General features: G+C 39.6%; 1 protein-coding gene across 7 annotated transcripts in view; it reads right to left on the reverse strand.

Annotated features, from left to right (window-relative positions):
- The window catches only part of PJA2 (praja ring finger ubiquitin ligase 2), a 77,202-nt gene that overhangs the window by 26,274 nt on the left and 30,580 nt on the right, over positions 1-20,348 (reverse strand). For all 7 annotated transcript variants that reach the window (XR_014787683.1, XM_084833852.1, XM_084833848.1 and 4 more), the window contains 5 exons: positions 19,425-19,625; positions 12,445-13,501; positions 8,230-8,415; positions 1,063-1,248; positions 225-336 (listed from right to left, as the gene is read on the reverse strand). Coding sequence is in view for 6 of the 7 variants with exons in the window: in XM_084833852.1 (XP_084689978.1) it covers positions 225-336; positions 1,063-1,248; positions 8,230-8,415; positions 12,445-13,501; positions 19,425-19,623 (1,740 nt within the window). In the remaining variant the exon portion in view is untranslated. The remainder of the gene's footprint in view (positions 1-224; positions 337-1,062; positions 1,249-8,229; positions 8,416-12,444; positions 13,502-19,424; positions 19,626-20,348) is intronic.

A 20,348-nucleotide genomic window follows, 5' to 3' on the forward strand; every position in this document is an offset into this window, starting at 1 on the left:
CATTAGCCTTGGCATAACAGTTACCCACAATAGCAAAACCATAGGACAGCCTGCCCATAACATACACCTATACCCATTTTCTATATGCATTAACGTGAGAAATACTAAAACACCTAATCCACAGCTAAAGTTGATGACAACCTAATATAAATGCGTTTGAACCATGTTTTCCTTGAGCTTACCTAATCTTTTTTTAAAAAAACCTTACTAAAGTATTGTATTACCTCCATGGCCTGTGCCAATCGTTCTTCCAGGGCCATATATGTAAGGAACTGGGGATCCACATAAGAAATGGCTTGAGCAACACCTAGACCATCACCGAATTCATCAAGAAGCCTGTGGGGGGGAAAACAGCATTACTTTTCTCATCTCCAATTAGAGCTCATCTTTACTTTCTAAATTTAGTTTATAATAGGGGGCACACACAAAGAAACATGCATCAGTTAGGAAATACATCAATTAAACTGGGTTTACCTGTACATCCTGGAAGACACACGCAACACAAAAACAACCTGAATATATGCTGCATTAAACAGTCAAATATTTTCTTCATGGAGTCAACAAGTACTGACTTTTGCTAGGGCAACCGTGTTCCCTTTGAAATGAATAAGTGAATGCTTGTCTGTCAGTCTCCAAGACCAACCTTTAATAGGAGTTTCTAGATCTTACAAAAACGAAAAACAGTTGCACTATTGCACACTCATGGTAAATGGAGCTGTGCAATCATGCAGGAAGTAAAGGAAAAATAAGGAATAAGGGCTTGGCTATCTCCAAAAACAACAGTGGAAATATCTGTCATTACAGGATTTTTACTCTGGACAGCAACTAATGAGTGGCAAACTGACCACTTCCCCTTTCGCCATCCGGCCTTGTCAGCAAGTCCCATTTTTCCCTGTGTATGTGAGAAAAGAGCGGACATGCAAGATCAATCCCCTGCCATGGGCCAACATGTTACCGTTTTTCTTGACATGAGCACAGTACATAAGCATGCCAAAGTGAGAAGACCTCAAAGTAGCACCGGCACACAGACTGAACTAACAACACCAAGAAGAGCCCACATACCTCCATTCCACATCTAAGTCTTCACTCATACTGGAATCATCTTCGAGGTTGTTGTTTCCATCCAACATGAAAAAGCCAGGATGCACAAAATGGCTCACTTGATCATTTTCTTCATCACTGCTACTTTCAATTTCTTCATGATACTGCAACCAAGGAATTTCACCATCCTCCAGAGAGGTCTGTTCCCTTTATACAAAAATGAGAAAAGCTATACAAAATGAAAGTGTAAGCAATTGTACAGCAACTGTACAGACAGTGATCTCCACCTATGCTGAGTGCCCATATTATGTCCAGATGCTAACAGACAAAATCTGGCAGTCATTTTCCCAGAGTTGGCAGCATATCTTAACAAGCTGACAGCAAGGACTCAACAGCTAAACTACATCTATTTATACAAAGCAATTTTTTTGCTGCAAGTCAAGTGTATATACATTTGAATTGTTAAGATTCAGTATCAACATAAAGTGCTCCAGTGATTGGAGCCAAAACCTTAACACAATTGTGCAAGGTATCACCCTACTCTATTTATCTGTCACAAGCCCATTCATAAACCTAAGGCTCAGGAAATCTATTTCGTATTCCCCACCTGTTATAGCATAGCCACATGTCGTCATCACCTCCCCCGTCCCTTGTTTATTGTATATTCATCCTCGCACAAATAATTGAATATTACTTGTTTGCCCCAGAGAAAGGGTCTAATGTAGAATTTGTTATCATGCTCTAGAGATGGATATGTCTGCCATCTAGTCATCCTCAGAAAAAACTGAGGAAGATGATCAATTGGAATGCATATAGTCAGAGAAGTCAGTAACACAGGTTAAGGCAGCTGGCTTCACGCAAGAACACATTAAACAAATTCAAAGATTTTTAAAGGCACAATAGATTTTCTTAATCAGAGTCATAATTTCTAGTCATGTTATGCCTTATTTTCTTAAATATTTACAGGTATCAGAAAGTTTTGGGGGGAGTTGCGAAAAGTGTGCAGGCACATTTTCATGAGCAATCTTTTCACAGTAAAAAGCACATTATATTGCACAAAAGAAACAAAACTTCAGAAAATAATGATTTCTGTCTCTTCTACTGACCACATTGTCACTGAGACTAGGTCTAGTTTGGATGAGACTTATGACTGGAATACAGCAGTTGAAAGGAACAGCCCCAAAAGAAAGGGAGGGAGAGTAACATTATATAAAGAATGTATATGTCTGCATGGAAATCCATGTATCTCAGAATGGAAGCCCTGTTGAAAGCATCTGAGTAAAAGATAAGACAGAGAAATAAAAGTGATATTGTTGTGGCACTATACTATAGAACTCCCAGCCAACCGGAAGACATGTATGATACTTTCCAAAAACAGATTACAAAGCGTTTACAAAGGCAAGCTATAGTAGTAAAGCAGGATTTCAAGAATCCTGAAATCTGCTGGAAGTTTTAACTTTGTTAAGAAAGGAATATCCAATAAACTCAAGACTTCCTTTGCTGACAACATTACTCAGAAGGTAGAGGAAGGCTCCAGACCGACAGGGAAGAACTGACTGATGAAGTGAAAGTGGCAGGAACCCTGTGGGTAAGTGACCTTGTTATCTTGGAATTCATGACAGCAAGGGACAGGATAACCAAACATAGTTGGACATAAGAGGGAACAAGAGGGCTTGCTCCATCTGGAACCCCTCCAAAGGGCTGATATCAACTGCCCTGTGGGGAAGGAGGAGGAGGAGCGAGGGAGACTAGAGGAGACTGAGTGAACTTCAAAGCCTGCCCCCACCCACAGAAGATGAGGGACGAAGCAGGGCCATTTCACCAGCTCTGCTGAAAATCTAGTTTTTCCTTTTCCCTCTCCATCCCCTTTTTCTTGTGTGCCATGCCTTTTTAGACTGTAACCCTAAAGGCAATGAAAGTCCAAGAGGGAAAGGAGATTTTGAAAAGTGAAATACTGGAAACACAATCACTATTCTAATGAGAAGGAAAAATGGAACCCAGTGAAGAAGTCATTGGGGCTGCAGAGGAAGCTCTTTGATGAGCTGAAACTTAAAAAGGGCCATGCACAGGAGAGGAAGGATGGGCATATAACCAAGGATGAGTACAAAGGCAACAGAATAGCCTGAACCTGCATGGATGGTGTCAGGAAGACTCAAGCCCAGAATGAGCTTAGGTTTGCAAGGGATGCTAAAAGCATAAAAGGGCTTCTCTGGCTATGTTCAGAGTAAGAAAAACAAGGAAGGAGTGGAGGGAAATGGTGATGCATTAATGGCTGACCAAGAGAAGGTGGAACTACTCAATTCCTATTTTGCCTTGGCATTCTCTTGTAAGGGAAGTTGTCTTCAACCTGGAAAAAGTAGAGCAAGTTATCTATGGAGGGATTTGCAACCCAGAATAGGTGAGAAGAACACCTAGCTACTTTAAATGAGTTCAAGTCTCCAGTTACAGTTTCTAATTACATCTCAGGGCACTGAAGGAGCTTGTGGACATTATTATTTATTCATTTTTATTGTGAAATTTCAGTAAAAGTGACGAAAAGAGTGATGAGGAAAAAAGAGAAAAACTATATACAAATCTATGTATGTAGCTTGTGGACCAGACTTCAGAGCCACTGACTGTAATCTCTGAGAATTCTAAGAGAATGGGGCAAGTTCCAGAAGACCAGAGATGGGCAAATGTTGCCCTATCTTCAAAAGGTGTTAAAAGGTTGATCTGGTTAAGTAACATACTAACATAATGCTGATCTTGAGCACAATTCTGGAACAGATTATTAGGTGGTCAGTTTGTGAGCTTCTAAAAAAGAAAGCATTGATTACTAGGAGCCAGCATGGATTCATCAAGATTAAATCCATATCAACCTTATCACTCTTAAAAAAAGGAAAAAAAAGAGTTACTAGTCTGGTAGATCATGGGAATGCCATGGATATAGTATATCTTAATTTCAGCAAAGCATCTGAAGAAGTCTTCCAGGATATCCTTGTTGACAAGATGATAAAATGTGGGCTGCTTGATAACAGGTGGATCCACAGGTTGTTGAACAACTGTAACCACAGAGTGCTCATTAAAGGCTCTGCATTAACTTGGAGGGAGGTCTTCAGTGGAGTGCCATGGGGCTCTGTCCATGGTTCTGTGCTGTCCATCATCTTAATAAATTATTTCAATGAGAGCGAAGAGGGAATATTCATCAAATCTGCAGATGAAACAAAGCTGAGAGGGATGCCTAACATGATAGAAGACAGAATCAAAGTTCAAAGTATCTTGACAGGCTGAAACACTGGGTCAAAGCCAACAAGATGAAATTCAACAGTGATAAATGTAAAAGCCCGCATTTAGGTACAAAAAATAAAATAAAAATTCAAGGCACATGTATAGGACATACTGCTTGGCAGGAGCACATAGTAAAAGGATCTAGGTGTCTTAGTGGATCATAAGCTGTACATGAGCCAGCAGTGTAATGTGGCTCCTATAAACCCTAATGCAAACTTAATCTGCATTAACAGAAGCATAGTGTCATTAGAAGTACTTGTCCCACTCTCTTCTGCATTGGTCAGGCTGCATCTGGAGTACTATGGCCAGTTCTGGGTGCCACAATTTAATAAGGACATTGATAAACTGGAGTGTGGCCAAAGGAGGGTGACAAGAGTTGCAAGTCCTATGAGGAACAACTGAAAGTGTTTAGCCGGGAGAAGTTTAAGGAGAGACATGATAGCACTCTTCAAATGCCTGATGGGCTATCTCTCAGAACATGAAGAAGACTGTTCTGTTGCTCCAGTGAACAGAACTAGAACTAATGGGTAGAATCTGCAGGGAAGCAGATTAAGAGACACTTTCCAACAGAATGATGTTTTTCACAGTAGAACAAACTGCCTCAGGAGGTAGTGGGATGTCCTCTGCTGGAGATATTTAAACAGAGACTGGATGGCCATCTGTCAAGGATACTGTAGTTGCATCCTGCACTGCAGATCCTGCACTGAGCAGAGGGTTGGATTACATGACCTCCAAGGTCCCTTTCAACTCTATGCTTCTAAGAAACTAGACATTCTGAGCCTCAGCTCCACCTGCTAATCTAGCATTTAGATTGTATGTTAGTACTAGGAGACAGAGTAGTGACCTTACACTATGGTTATGCACCTCTCCTACTTCTACCAGTAACTGGGGCTTGGTAGGACAATAACCTTTTCTTTGCAGATAGGACAATTACCTGTTCTTACTCTCATTCCTTCTGTAGAGAAAAAGCCAAACATGGTAGGTTTATAGGACCCGGATACTTTGTTTTTTCCTAATCTGCCTTAGTATAAAGTCAAACCACCCAAGCTGTCTGTTTGTCTTAGCCTAAAACAGGAGCTCTGAGCAGTTCTAATCTTGAATTGAAAAGGCTAAATAAAACAGTTTGTAAACCTCTAAATTAGACTAACCCTGGTTTAATTAGCTGTAAAGGGATTTTTTTTTTGCTTACTGATCATACAGTCTGCTGTCTTTATACAGAAGTCAACAATATCAAGTGATTTACAAGACCTTCAGATTTTTTGTGTGAAGACAGGAAGACAGAATAATCTCAAGTTAGCTCCTATTTTAAAACTCTCAGTGCCATGCATTCAAGAACACATAAACCTTTTATCTAAATCACTTGGTAAGAGTCACGATTTGTTATAATGTAGAGTCATGTGACATGAAAAAGGTCATTAGAATGCAAGTGAAACAATTTCCTTTTCAACTACTTTATTGTGTAGGTGGACAAAATTAATGGTCTTAACTACATTTTTCTTTCAATTTACAACCCCCCTCCCTATGTTTTAGAATGAATCACACAATACCTCACTTGTTATTTGCAACAGGCCATCCCTACTGCTCCAGCATATGAAAAGCAACTGACTTGACGTAACAGGCAAGGTCATTAGAAACCTACTAATGAACTCTTGAGTACTGTGCAACTGTTTGTGCACAAACATGACAGATTGACACTATTCTTAAGAAAACATGACAATTTTATCCGAGCATTAATGCTACATTGATCTTAAACATCTTGAATACAAGAGACTCTTAAACCTGGTCAGAAAGGAAAACATAAACCAAATAGCAAGTGGTTTGCTATTCCATATGGCAGATACAGAAGTATTAAAAAAAAACAAACCTGAAGGGGGCAGATCCTAAGAAAAAGTTTTATTGTTGCAATAATAGCATAATGTGAGGCTTTTGAGTATCTTACATGACAAATCTGCAGACTTTTCTTCCTGTTTTGAGATTTAAAAATGTAATACAGCAAGCACACCTCCTAAAGTTACATCATGAAGACACTGTTCTTAATATGACTTGATCTTCCCACTATGGTGAAACTGCAACACAGCAACATTTAAGCATTTATTAATTGTAAACCTTTCATACAATTTAGCACTTTTGTATTGAGATCAACTTTTTACTTCCTTGTTAAAACATACACAAAAATGCCTACAAAGGGGAAAGGCTCGTTTTAGTGTGATTCACCCCTCACACGTTTAAAAAGATTAATAACTTGTATGTGACTTTAATCTGTGTTTCCACAATGATGTGTGCATTAGAGAAATTGCTCTTCCTATTTCATCACCATAGGCTTTCTTTTCTATGAGAACAAACAAGTTTAAAGAGTGAAGATAAGACATAACTTTAGTGATACTATGCTAAATTAGGAGCAAAACGAGGCCACATTAATGTTTATGGCATCTCAGTGGATGTATCAGTGTTATTTATTAGCACTATAACTGCCCTTATTGCTTGCGGCCCTTACTGCTCTAATCTTGCCAGCTCACCTTGCAGCTGGCCAACAAAAGCACAGGAATATACAAGTCAAAAAGCTTGATCATAGCTAATTTATGGACGGAATCTAGATCCAGTCTATGGATTTAGAATACTATGTGGTACAGCTTTATTGGGATTGTACTACTTCAGAATGCAGACGGAGGAAATGTATGTTGGAATGCTCCTCTCTTCACCAATAGGGAGAGTACTAGTTACTCCCTGATGTGCTCATTTTCAAAATACTCGCATGCTTAAAAAATATATGGGTTGCTTGCTTATCTTGGTATTTATGACAATACCCAAATGACAAGACAAGCGAAATGCAGAATGCTATATTATCAGAAAGGGCGATGACTTTGACAGTAGTATATAAAGTTGATTGCATCTTGGAGTATGCCCTCTACTAGTGAGTTACTGAGGCACAGAACAAGAGCACTATGTATGTATGCCTGGCAGAAATGTTTTGTGCATGCACAAAATATTGCGCGATGGTGACAGCCTCGTGCACTACCTTGTAAGTTGTAACTGGCATTGCATAAACTAATCTCATTCCATGTAATGAGTAGTAATACCTCAGTGACAAATTTCAGTGTCAAAGTCAGCATCTACCCACCTGACATGAACTAAATCTAAACTGGATTTGCCGCTTTCCTATCATACGTAACTAGTGTGCAAGTGCCGGTGTTATTACTAGAGGAAGTCCTCATTACACAGTAGTAAAGCGTACTACAACTGGATTGGATTCACTTAGCACAACTGTGGAGATGAACCAGACCAAAGTGAGCAGATGATGCAGGTTTTCATAAAAAGGGAGATCATAGTGCACTGAAGTTGTGGAGACATCCTAATTCACATGTCCATGTGCTGGAAGATTGTGAAGTTATTGGTTCTGCTCCTCTGTCCAAAGTGAACACTACTGAGCACAAACAATGAGCTCCAACGCTGCTGATAGCGCTGGGGGTTCAGTACTGCTAATGAAGACTCCATAGAAATGGCATCTGCCCTTGACAACTTGAGAAAAGTAAGGTAAGAGTAGGTCCAAACAAGGCTCCACTTCAAGGATGGGCAACTGTTGATTCCAACTCCCATCACCCCCAGACAGCATGGCCACAATGGGAGTTATTGTCCAACAACATCTGGAGGGTCAGAGATTGCCACCCTTGCTCTACTTGAAAGCCTGCCAGGTGTTATATGCTGAAACTTGTTCCAAACTAGGATACTCTGAAGCTAATTATAAATAACATTTACTCCAGAAGTTATATCAACCAATGACCATATATGGAAGAGTACTCTCCACTATACTATATGATTATTAGATTTTTTTTAATGGCAAACGTCACAGTATAGTATACACAATTCTGTATCATTCGCTTTTACTGAATAGTACACTTCATTGTCAGAAATATGAAGACATACCCTGCTTGGAAACCAAACTCATTATGTTCCTCTTCCACACCACTGCTGTTACTGTGCACTTCAGGTTCCTGTTCCTCTTTTCCTGGAAGAGTCTCCCAGCTCTCATCACTGGAGGATTGATCTTTCACGGTCACAGCAAAATAGGAGGGCAGAGAGGCAGACCATTCACCATCACTGCATTCAGAGCTGCAATTTGAGACACTCCATTTGCATTTAGAATGTTGATGGATTTTTAATCAAAGGTAATGTGTTGGCTGTGATCCAGGCAAGTTAAGCACATTTAAGACCCACTGACCATAATGGGAGAGATTTAAGCACATGCTTAACTCTCCCATTAAAATCAATAGGAATTGAATGTGTTTTAAGTTTGGACAGATTGTGTCTATAGTGTTTACTATTTCTCTTCGCATGATAGCAAACAATAATTTCCTACTACAGAACACATTGCCCAAAAAGGCGGGGGGGGGGGGGGAAGCAATCATTTGCACATCTTCCCATTAGAAGGCAAAAACAAAAGCTGCACTTTTTCTTTTATTGTATTCTTCATCGTACAATTGAGTGAAGAATGGTTTAGTCTAAAAAATGTTTTTCCAGCCCCTTAATTATGGACTTGGCCTCAATTAACAACACTTTAGTTACTTCTTGGCCAATTGTTGCAATGCACTCTCCATGGGGCTGGCTTTGAACACAGCCTGTGTAAGCCCCAGTTGGTCCAAAAACATAGCAACCAGACTTACGTTCGAGCACCCACAGCTTAGAAACATAACTCCAATCCTGTGTCAGTTTAATTGCCTAGCTATGTGCTACCAGGACCAATTCAATTTGCTGGTTTGGGCCTTTAATGCCCTAAGGTCAAGGACCAGATTACCTTTAGGACTGCCTATTCCTTGGACAGTAAGACAAACCCCCGAGTCTCTGTTCCCTATTCCATCCCAATATATTTGTTCGGTGAACACGAGAGACAGGGCCCTTACTCTGGTGGTGCCATGGCTTTGGGATAATCTCCCCATCAAGTTCTATCAAGCCCATTTTTTTAATCCTTTTTTGTAAAAAATCAAAGATGTAAAGTGTGTAATTTTAGCTCTTGTTGCTGCCTGATTTTATTGTCATACGTACTGTTATGTTCTATATTGTTATGTTCTATATTGTTTTTTAGTTAACTTCTTATTTGTACTGTATCTTATTATTACTGGGGGCTTTAACCTGTTCTTCATATATAACCATCAACAGCCCTGTACAGGTATGTACATGGGATGGTTTAATATTTTAATTTCTGATCAATTTTAGTTATTTATAACTTTTGCCAGAAAGAGGGTGGGACCAATGTACTATATACAAAATACACAATATCATCCAAGCTTTGATTTGAGATATCTGTGCAAGTTCTGTTTGTAAGGTACAAGCTCTGTAAGGTAATGTTTTAGCCTGTAACGCTATATATACTAACCTGGGAGTAAGTCCCCTTAAGCTTAATGGGACATATATCTGAGTAGACATACATCAGAGTGCACTGTGAGTCTGTAGTTACAATCAAAAGCAGTCAGCTTAGTATATATCTTGGTTAAAGAAAAAAACAACACATAAACAAGCTGCTTGTAAGAGTTTTACAGGAAGATTCTATTCTGAAGCAACTAACGCAGACAGAGAAAAACAAGAATATATAGACTAAGTAGCCAGTCAAAGTAAGGGCTACTTAGGGCGCAATCCTAACTAGATAGGTGGCCGCCTCCAACCTCGGAGGCGACTGCCTATCCAAAGTAAGGCAGAAGAGGCACAGGGAGATCGTTCCCTCCGCACCTCTCCTGCCTTGCTATTTTTTGCTAGACAGCCGTTTTCAGCTGTCTAGTGGTGGTGGGGCCAACCAGGAGAGGAAGCTGCCGCTTGACACATTGGATGTGTTGTACGCGCAGCTCCACTCTCCCCGCCTCAGAACGCCCCCAGCCCCACCCCTTTTCAGTTGCTCCACGCTCCTCTTCTGAGTGCAGAGGACAGGGCAGCGTGGATGAGGGGGGCAGTGAGTTTTCCGGGAGCTGACCTCGTAGCGCGGGCTCTCAGGTCGGTTCCCGGAAATAAACATATCCTATGGCCCTTTAGACATTGTCTAGTGGCCACAGGATTGCTCCCTTAGTTGCCTATTACTTATTATTGATATGGAAATATATATTTGACCATATAAAATGTTTCTGAAATTTCAGAGGCAGGTTGAGAACAGAGCAAGAGACACTAGCATGACGATCCATGCATTGGTTTACATTTATCCATACAAATACCTGATTTTCATATCAAAAATTCCAATAAATGAAGCAGCTCTAACTTAATTGGCTTTAGGCGTATTTAAGCCCAATACAAAAAAACCAAACAAACCTCTCTTAAGATGGCTAAGTTGCATTTTCCTGACCAAGTGGAGAGACAATGTGCAAATGTGGATGACTTCTCTTATGCCATGTGTTCATGACTGTTTTGTTCAAAATAATTTAACTAAGAAGTTATATGTTGCACCCAGTAGGTTTCCTGGCATTGTATTGTATTTAGTTGTTCCAACAGCTCAGAGATAAATATGATGAAATACTTCCATCTGTTCTTTATTCCCACTTGCAAAGTAGCACATGTTCATAACATTACAGTAGTTCAATTAAAACAACAACAACAACAACCACAGAACAATGAATAAGCAGGGAGCTGGTGACTTGATGGAACAGGCTAGGTGAATATTCAGATGCTGATTATAATTTTTGCTCCCAGAAACATCAAGGTGATATTGCCACCCATATATCTTGCTGCAGAAGGATCCAGACAAAAAAAGTGTCTCCTATATAGCAACACCTAAGCAGTTTAAGGCTTTAAGATTTTTCAAATGCTGTTCTGTCTCACCCTTCCAATTATTCCCTTTCTTTCCCCAGTTAATGACTAATCTGGAAATAAGGCACAATTGTAAAATTCAGCACATTTTAATTACATTTAAAATCCAAAGTCCTCTTCCTATTTACAGCACAGCAACACTACATTAATACTGAGGGAATGAGTAAGAGCTACATTGGAATGCTGCTAGATTAGAGAATAATTATGGATACTTCATCAGAAGGCATGCTCCTGGTGGTTCCACATGGACCTAAGGCCTGACTGGAGTCCACCCGGAGAACAGCCTTCAATGTGGTGGCCCCAGTTCTTTGGAACTCCCTGCCCTTGGAGGTCAGGCAGGCTCCAACACTGTATTGCTTCCAGTACCTCCTGAACAGAAACAGTTCTGTTCCAGGAAGCATTCCTTAACTGACCAGCCACAGTTTTTGTTGGCATTTGGTTTTAAGTAATTTTAATATTTAAAGCATTTTTTTTTTTTTACTAGTGTACCTCTTATGCTCACCACTCCAAAATCTGTCTTAGATGAAGAGCAGTATACAAATGTTATGAAATAAATGAATAAATACATATTTCTTTTTCTGGAGTGTTTGAACAAATTGGCTTTGTATTGCAAAGTAAATTTGACATGGCAGAAACACATTTATACTTTTAATGAAGGTGTGTGTATGTTTTTTAAATACTGGGCATGGAAATTTCACAGCTACTTTTCATTCAGATCCAGGCTGTCAATTGTCTACTTTAAATACTTGTAATATCCTCAATTTATGAAGCTATGGAACACTCTACACATTAAAATATTTTAAAAGCTGAAGAAACAGCAGAGTCCCACAATTTTTTCGAATATTTTCAAAAACGTCTTTTTAGAGATCAAAACCTCTACATCAGTTTCAGGGCTCAATCTAGCCCTATTCAGGTATTGTAAAACTAAGTAAAATAAAAATATGATGAGGGGGAGCATACTACCCCCATCCCCTCTTTCATCCTGGGTTATGAAGTTTTCCAAGATTACTTTTTCCATGCGTGCTGGTAATCACAGTAAAAAAATCACACGAAAAATTTAAAAAATAAGTGCATGTTGTAATTATAAAAGAGAGCAAAGTGTTGTTTTTCTGCCAAGGTTAAATGGATCAGGTAGCTAATACATGCAGGCCTGTCTGATCTACACACTCGTGGCAGAACATACAATTGTATCCGACACTGGGTATCATACAGATATCTGCAAGACAATTATTGCATCAAGATATGGACAACTTATGTTTCACCACCATGTATTAATTTTATTAACAATTTTACGTATGCATTTTCATTGTTGCACTCACTGAAATATGTTAAAATTAATTTTGCAGAAATTCTTACCTGTCTTCATCTTCATCTTTGTTGGAGCTAGATAGATTTCTGCCACAGTCTTCAAATTCATCCCAGAAAGCACTATCATCTAATTTACTTTTGTCTTGAAGTGTTAGATTTTGTTTCCTTAGTTCACTTTTTATTTTAGTTTGAGCTCCTTCATAGTCTCTGGGGTCAAAAAACATACTAGAGTTGTTCTTTTCTTTGCTGTGTTTCAACACACACTCCACATCACGCTGCTGGACATCCACATTCTCACTCCACCTTGTAGTACTGCTCTTTTCTTCCTCTTCATTTGTAATAGACTGCTTCCTGTCCACCTGGTTCACAGCATGTTGTTTTCTAACTTTGGGTCTCACTACAAGTTCTGATGAATTCTCTTGGTCTGTCTTGGTATTAGTAGTACTCAATGCATTAGAAATCCCTACTTGTGTCCTACTTGTAGGATTAGCTGCATTTTTTCCTTGTTCCATGTCACAAGTAGTACTACGGTTATTTTTTACTGGAGATTCTTCTTCACTAGATATTTTAAGAAGTGTCTTATTTTGAAGACCAGTATCTGATTCTATACTACAATGTCTCTTGAAAGGCACTGGTCTTACATCTTCAAAACTTTTGCTTGCAGCATTATGATTGAAATTGGAAAGATGCGACCGCAGATCACTGAATGAGTCCACTCCTTTCTCCAACTCAGAAAGCATACTATCCAGTGTCTCTTGAAATATTCCTGGTTCTTCTTTAGTTAACGAAATATCATTTTGGTCACCCTCTTCCTCTCCATCACTGCTATCTGGCTCATAAGAATCAATGTTTACAAAAGCAATTCCATTCTGGCCATTAAGGTTATTGCGCTCTCCAGAAGCATACTCTGCACAACCATTAGAATTCACATTGTTACCGAGAGTTTGGCTGTCTCCCAAATTGTAATGTGTTGGAGAAAATGTAGACATATTTGTGTTGATAGCTTGGCTTGGTTCAGCTTGACTAACGGGGTCTTCTGATCCAACATTTGCTAACAATGGTACGTCTGCCAAAGTAGAACACACTTGGGCCAATGGACTGGAACCTTTATATAAAAGTGTAAAGAAAGCGCATGTTGGAATGATCAGACTGGTTATAAAGTTATTTATCAACACACACTCATGGTAAAACTGGTATCTGTTCATGTTCAATCCCATCTGTAGCTATTGCTCATTAAAATGTTTTCAAGTGATTTCACGTCATATGTACGAGACATTTTGATGAACATTTGATGAATGTTCATTGACAGAACTGCAATTTATTATTTAAGCAATATTAAAAAAAGTTTAGCAATATTGTGAGAATGGGAAAGTAAAAAAACACTTGTTTCTATGATAGAAGTGACTTGGCAGTTCTACCATAATATTATTCTGTCTTTTGAGACTCTGCATTGATGGAGTTATTGATATGCCACATTTTAAATACTTGGGTGACAACCCAGAAAGTATTTGATCACGCTGTAGAATTATTATACAATATTCCTGATTCAGCATGCAATATTAAAAGAGTATGCCTGCACCAGAAGCCTTATCCAGCCACTTAACCTTCCAGTTAAAGGAAGGTTTTCTGTGCTATAACATCTTCAGAAGAGGTATACATTATTTTTTATTACTAATATTAAGCAAAAGCATACAAGATAATTATTAGTGTGCTTTAAGCAATGCCATCCCTTATGATTCAATCCCTCAAGGCAAGTGATGTTTCATTGACTGATTTCCTTTGGCTCTGGAATTCCCTTCCACTATCCCTTTTCTTTTTAGAAATAATACTTTTATTATTATTTTTAATTTTTAGATTTTTTTCTAAATTTTTATTTTTAGAATCATTTGGGGGAGAGCTATGCTGCCTTTAAGATGCCTTGACATTGTTCTTATATTTGGTTTCTATTGCTGAATGTTTTATTGTTGTAGTCTTTTAATTGGCTTATTGTTATATATATATTTTATATGTTGTGAGCCACCGTGCAAACATTTGGTTAAGAGGTAGGACGCAAATGTGGTAAATAAGTATGATTTGGCATTTCCTACAAATATTACCAATACAATACAGTACTGTAATTGATGGGTTTTGTTTTCGAATAATTTGATTTTAAAAGTTATTTTGTCTTACATTTCTTAAAATAGTTAAAATCTAACTAAGCTTGGAAAAAGTATGCATAGGAATGTGGACACACTTTCAGAAGTCTTTGACATAGGGAGAGCCTATGACATAATAGTAATGATGCTTAAAGATGACTGAGCAGACACTACTGAATATAATAATGGAAGCAAAACTGGAAACAAGTAATAGAAGGCCATTCACATACTAACACTACAAAGTAGGATACATAACAGTCTAAAGCCATGGGCTATGGACACCTGAAACATGTTTATTTCTATGCATCCCACTGTTGCATACATAACAAAAGAAAAATTCTACTAGGTCTATGTTCAACCATTATACAAGCCAACTAACAATGAATTATGCAAATCTAGGGCCAGGGCTGAGCTTTAGATCAAAGCCAAATGATTACATCTTATTCTAATGAGGTTCACAGGTACTTGGAGATGTAAAAAAAAAAAACCCTGTCAAAATGTTCTATCAGTATTCAGTCATCAGGCTCAGATGCTTCATAAGGCAATACAGGACCAGGACAACATGGAACATCTTTGCTGGTCCCAGGCACTTCCATCTTTCCAATCTGGATTTGGGACTGAAAGATCCAGGAAAAGTGTGGGTGCATAGAAGGTAAGTAAGCAAACACAATTTGTGACATTGCACAACATCATGACTGATCACGGGGCACGTCACATAAGGCATCAGCCTTAGCTTCCAGGCTTTGTGGAGTTTGGACCAACTTGAGATAGCCTTGGCTTCTGGTCTTTTAAACCGGCAGTTTTTTTGATGATTGATTTTCCTTGGCTTTTGAAAAGCAAATGTCTCCGGAACATACTTGCTTTTAGATTTGCCACTCTCGTTACTCAATGAACCAAAAAGGTGGAGTACAAAATATTACATAATAAGTGTGTGGGTTTACGAACAGGGCTTGTTCACTGAAAGCCAAAGCAGATGACAGCTTCCTATATTTGCACCCAGAGTACCAGGCAGATTTTCAAATATCCCTTATTTCCCAAAGGCACTCAGAACAACCTTGGGCTTACATGCTTTTCCTTCCCCTCTCCTCCCCTTTTGTACCTTCAAGTAGAAGATTGGCACATTTCACTCATAATCAAATTATAGTTCCCAACAACTTTAGTTTAAATCTCAGTCTAGCAGAGTAAATGCAGCACCCTGATTCGGATCATGACCCTAATGTGAGAAGGAGGGTGGCTTTTAAGATATGAATCAGACCCCCTGCACTTACTCTAGCGTAACATGAACTAAAGGCATGGCTACGAGACACAAATTTAAAGTAATGAATATTTTGGCCCTCAGCTACATTTCTGAAACAGGTGGTGATGGTGGACAGAGACAGCGATCTCAGACAGGAGTTTATGCCGTTTCTAAGTCAGGTTTTTTCATGTGAAAAAAGTGGGTTAAGGCAGCATACGTGGTCCTCCTCCTCTCCTTTTTTATCCTCACAACAACCCAGTGAAGTAAGTTAGACTAGGAATCAGAGACTGACCCCAATTACCCCAGTGAGCATCATGGCCATTTGGACTCTTGAACTTGGATCTCCCAAGTCCCGGTCCAACACTCTAGTTGCTACACCACACTGATTCTCAGTCCAGATATGAGATCAAGTTGTGGGAGGTTGCTGTAACCTGTTTCTCATGCCAGGATTAAGCCTTAAAGTAGGATTAATATTTTGAAACAGAGGACAAGGATGCTCTGGAGCATGTGCAAAGTGCTAGTCTTATACCACCATGCAGCCATGGTTTCATTCCCCCACCCTCACCTATCTGAAGAGCAGAGACAGGTTGTTCCTCAACTCCATACATTCTACCACACGAGGTGCCCCCTCGCTGTTTAGAATTTCTATTCTGCTGCCAACAGAGTTGCCAAATTATTTTCCCCTGGCAGGGAACCTCTGCCTTAAGTTACTTCACAAGCAGAAGATGCTCAGTAAGTTAAGTTTGCCCCATCACTGCACCTCCATCCAGTGGTAGGGTTGAAACTGCTCTTGCTAATTTTCTACCTGTCATATAGAGCACTGTTAAAAGCACATTAGTTCTTCTACAGCCTATTTGTAAAAAGAGATGAAGGAACCTAAGTGACCAAACGTTGCATTTCACACTTGCCTTGTACCAGGACTGTATCCCCTCCTTTCCTCAAATAAACTTTTTAAGGTCTCAGTCTCATGCGTGCCTAGACAGAAAAAAGTCCCACAACTCCCAGCATACCCCAGGCAGCATGGCAGGACCTCCCTCTGACCAAACATGCATAGGATTGTTCCTTTAATATATTTGTACATTTGGCTGCATTGCTTGGAAAAAGAAATTCTCACCAAAACCTTCACCACATCAGGGTTGTACAGTTGCTACACTAATTCTTTGGGGGGAACCCTTGTAAAAGAGGCATCCACCACTTCAGGTAGTGATTCCCTTTCTCAGATCCATAACAGCCAGTGTATGTGTCGGTCTCCCACAAGCCAGGATCCAGCACTTTGTCTCCTGGACCACCACCCAGGTTGCCTTTTTAACCCAACTCTCACAGACAGATTACGCTACGTCAATCTTCCAGCAACCTGGTGCTCCCCAGATGTCCCGGACCTCAGTTCCCACCAGCCCCAGCCAGCATGCCTTAAGGTCAGGACCAAAAGATCCCCCCTCCTACTGCTCCTCTGTTGCCTAGGGATGTTCTGCCCAGCAAGACAAAAGCAGCTCTCTTTTTGTCTTAGATCCACCCCTGCATCAGCCTCACTTCCTGCCACCCCCTCAAGCCTATTAACTTCAAGAGTTATAGAGTTGGGGGAAATCCTCAATCTCTTTGTGATCAGAGGCACTGGGTAAGGGACTCCTGGAGGTAATTTAGACTGACCCCAACTACATAATACTATTCCCCTTCTAAATATGTCTGGACCCCAGACTACTAAAGACAAATAAACTAGCAGACCATAAGAGCAGTTTTCATGTGCCCATTTGCTTTATGAGGCAGGTGCTCCTGCAGGCTACCACACTGAGGGCCTAACAGGCCATAGAGTTGCCTGGTTGGGTCTGCCAGAAACCTGGACTCACCACTTTTTGCAGGCTCACATTCTACAGCAACCGCTCTCAGCTGAGCTTGATGGAATCCCACCCTCCACCCCTAGCTGGGTCTTGTGGGCAACTCTAGGAATAGTTGTCCTCATGGGCAACTCTAGGAATAGACAGGGCAGGCATACACAGCACACAGGGTTGTTGTGAGGATAAAATGGGGAGGAGGAGGATCATGTAAGCTTCCTTGGGTTCCTTGGAGGAAAAAAGGCGGGATATACATGTAATAATAAAAAAATAAATCCGGGGGAAGGCAGTTACACCCCTTGCCCCTATGAGCAGATGCCCATGCATTTATCCAACTGCTTATTGCATCATCCAATCTCTATATAGAGGGTGAAAACTACACCAAGCTGCTCAGGAACCAGGTGCCTGGCTCAGAGAAAGACAGCCCAATATAGTCTCAAAGCCATGTTTGAAAAGAGGACTCTTCTTCTCCCAAAAGGGAGGCAAGAACCAGGCTGAGGCCAAACCAAAATCTGCCAAGAAAGTTCAGAGGTAAAACTTCAGAGGTAAAAATCAAGCAAGCCAGTCTGGAGCAAACGTGGGTGTTGTCTTTTTCACATGGTGCCGTGGCTTTCTTTAATCCCCTGACAGCCCTCTTTTTTCTGCTTTTTGACTGGCTCTTTTCCCTAGTTGCTAACTGGAAAAGTTAGTAAATGACATATTGGGGGGCGAAACCTACAGGGACAGTTTATCATTATTTAAGCAGCTGATGTTACTCTAAACCTCATCAGGATACATGGGAAAAATCTAGCTGCAGGGGGTAACAAATGTTGTAATCTTTTCTCATACTGGTCTATTGTTCCACAGCTTGACCACTGCTTTGTCAGCATGACTGCCTGCTTCTCAGACTCCAGGCAGCAAAACTTTTTGCCCTCATGGAAAGACAGGCTTGCTTATGAAGCAAAGTTCCACTCCCAATCCATGCCATAGCTTCCTTCCAAGCTATCTGTTCCCAGCACTTGAACCCCCAAAGGAACCTTAGTAACACAAACGATTAAAGGGAAAGGAAGCAGCAGAGGAAAAAGGGGAATGAGTGGGTGTGCAGACCAGTAAACAGAAGGGGTGGGGCCTGGTCACGCTGAGGGGATCGCTTGCCCATGTGTGTACACACACACACACGTCTCAGAAACTCACCACTTAGGGGCTGCTGCTGTTTTTCCTCCACATGGCAGTTATTCTTCTCCCACCCCCACCCTCAACATTCCAAGTGCCACATTATGAGACTGCTGTAGACTTTCATTATACAAATAAAAATTATTTTTAAAAGAAGTAAATTTAATGTTTTTAAAAAGAAATTCCATTCCACCAACTACAATAAAAAGGGAATTGGAAAACATAAATGTGTAAAGTAAATAGCTTATAGGGGTTTTTTGGCCAATCATGGACACAAATAGTAGCCAACACATGTTTCAGGAACACTTTTGTGTGACCAAAGTTTTTTTCCCCCTGTTAACTGCCCTTTCTCCCTCTATCTTTAACCAATTTTCAGATTATGTAAAACAGACATTTCTTTCTGGCACGTACAAATTTAAGAAGATTGGTGAAGCCTTTTCAATTTTATTACGGCTAGAATGACATCCCCCTCCCCGGATTTCCATTTAACATTACGGAACCCTTATTTTACTGAAGCCTTATTTAATAGGAGCCACAACTGTGGCTCTTATAAATATGTCCATTTTATAACTGCCTACCCCTCTGTGCGATAGAGTTGGACGAGCTCATTCTTATTACTTCAAATGCTTTTCCTAAAGAATAAAATGTTTCAATTTACAATTATGTGACACCCACACAAAGAACTTTCTCTTTGAACATCGTCTAGTTCTAATCCTTCACATTCTTCGTCGTGTTGGTTCGAATTTCTCTCTTGATTCATCAGAGATGGTCTAAAACTGACATAGGCATGCCTTCTTCCATATCTTCTGCCTGTAATCGTCTGATACCCTCCTGCTGGTTTTGGCCATGTGGGCTTTCCAGCTTCCTGACCCATTGCTGCAAAAGAGAGGGGGGAAAATGAAATTTTAAATACCCAAGGATTTTTTTTAAAACTAGGTTTTTAAGCACTAAGGTGAATTATCACAGAAATGAATGTTCGTGGAAAAAAAAATTAGGTACCCATAATGCTAACAATCCAGGCATGTACACTGATTTTTATGCTATATTTTCTTTTTTAAAATACTGCATATAATATTTAAATGTATAACAGCTTTAAATGTACATAGTGACTGCACATTTAAAGACAACACCCACAATGAGCTGCGGCACCATGTTTATTTTATTATTTAATTAATAGTTATATACCGCTGTTCCTGTTTTATAATCTCTTTTTTTAACTTTTTATTTATTTTATCTTTATAAATGAAATAAACAATACCAACAACATAATCAATAACTACAATTTCCCAACAATGCAATATTCTTATGAGGACACAACAATAACAAAAAGAAGAAAGGAAAAGGGGAAAAAAAAGAAAAAAAGAAAAGAATTTTTTTCCTCTTCTTTTTTAAATGGTTAAATTCAAACTCCAATACCCATGGGCTTCAGATCCCATTCTCTTTTAAAAACTATACCTATAACATTAGCAATATTACAGTTTAATAATAAACCTTACATTTCAATATCATATCATCAATCTTATATCAAGGAAGCAGACCTACAATTCATTCCCAGTAACCATATATTGCCCTTACGTTAAAATATAATAGTAATAATAA

Source organism: Heloderma suspectum, chromosome 2 (genome assembly GCF_057233095.1).
Source record: "Heloderma suspectum isolate Gila_16-S chromosome 2, 16-S_ref, whole genome shotgun sequence".
Lineage (NCBI taxonomy): Eukaryota > Metazoa > Chordata > Lepidosauria > Squamata > Helodermatidae > Heloderma > Heloderma suspectum.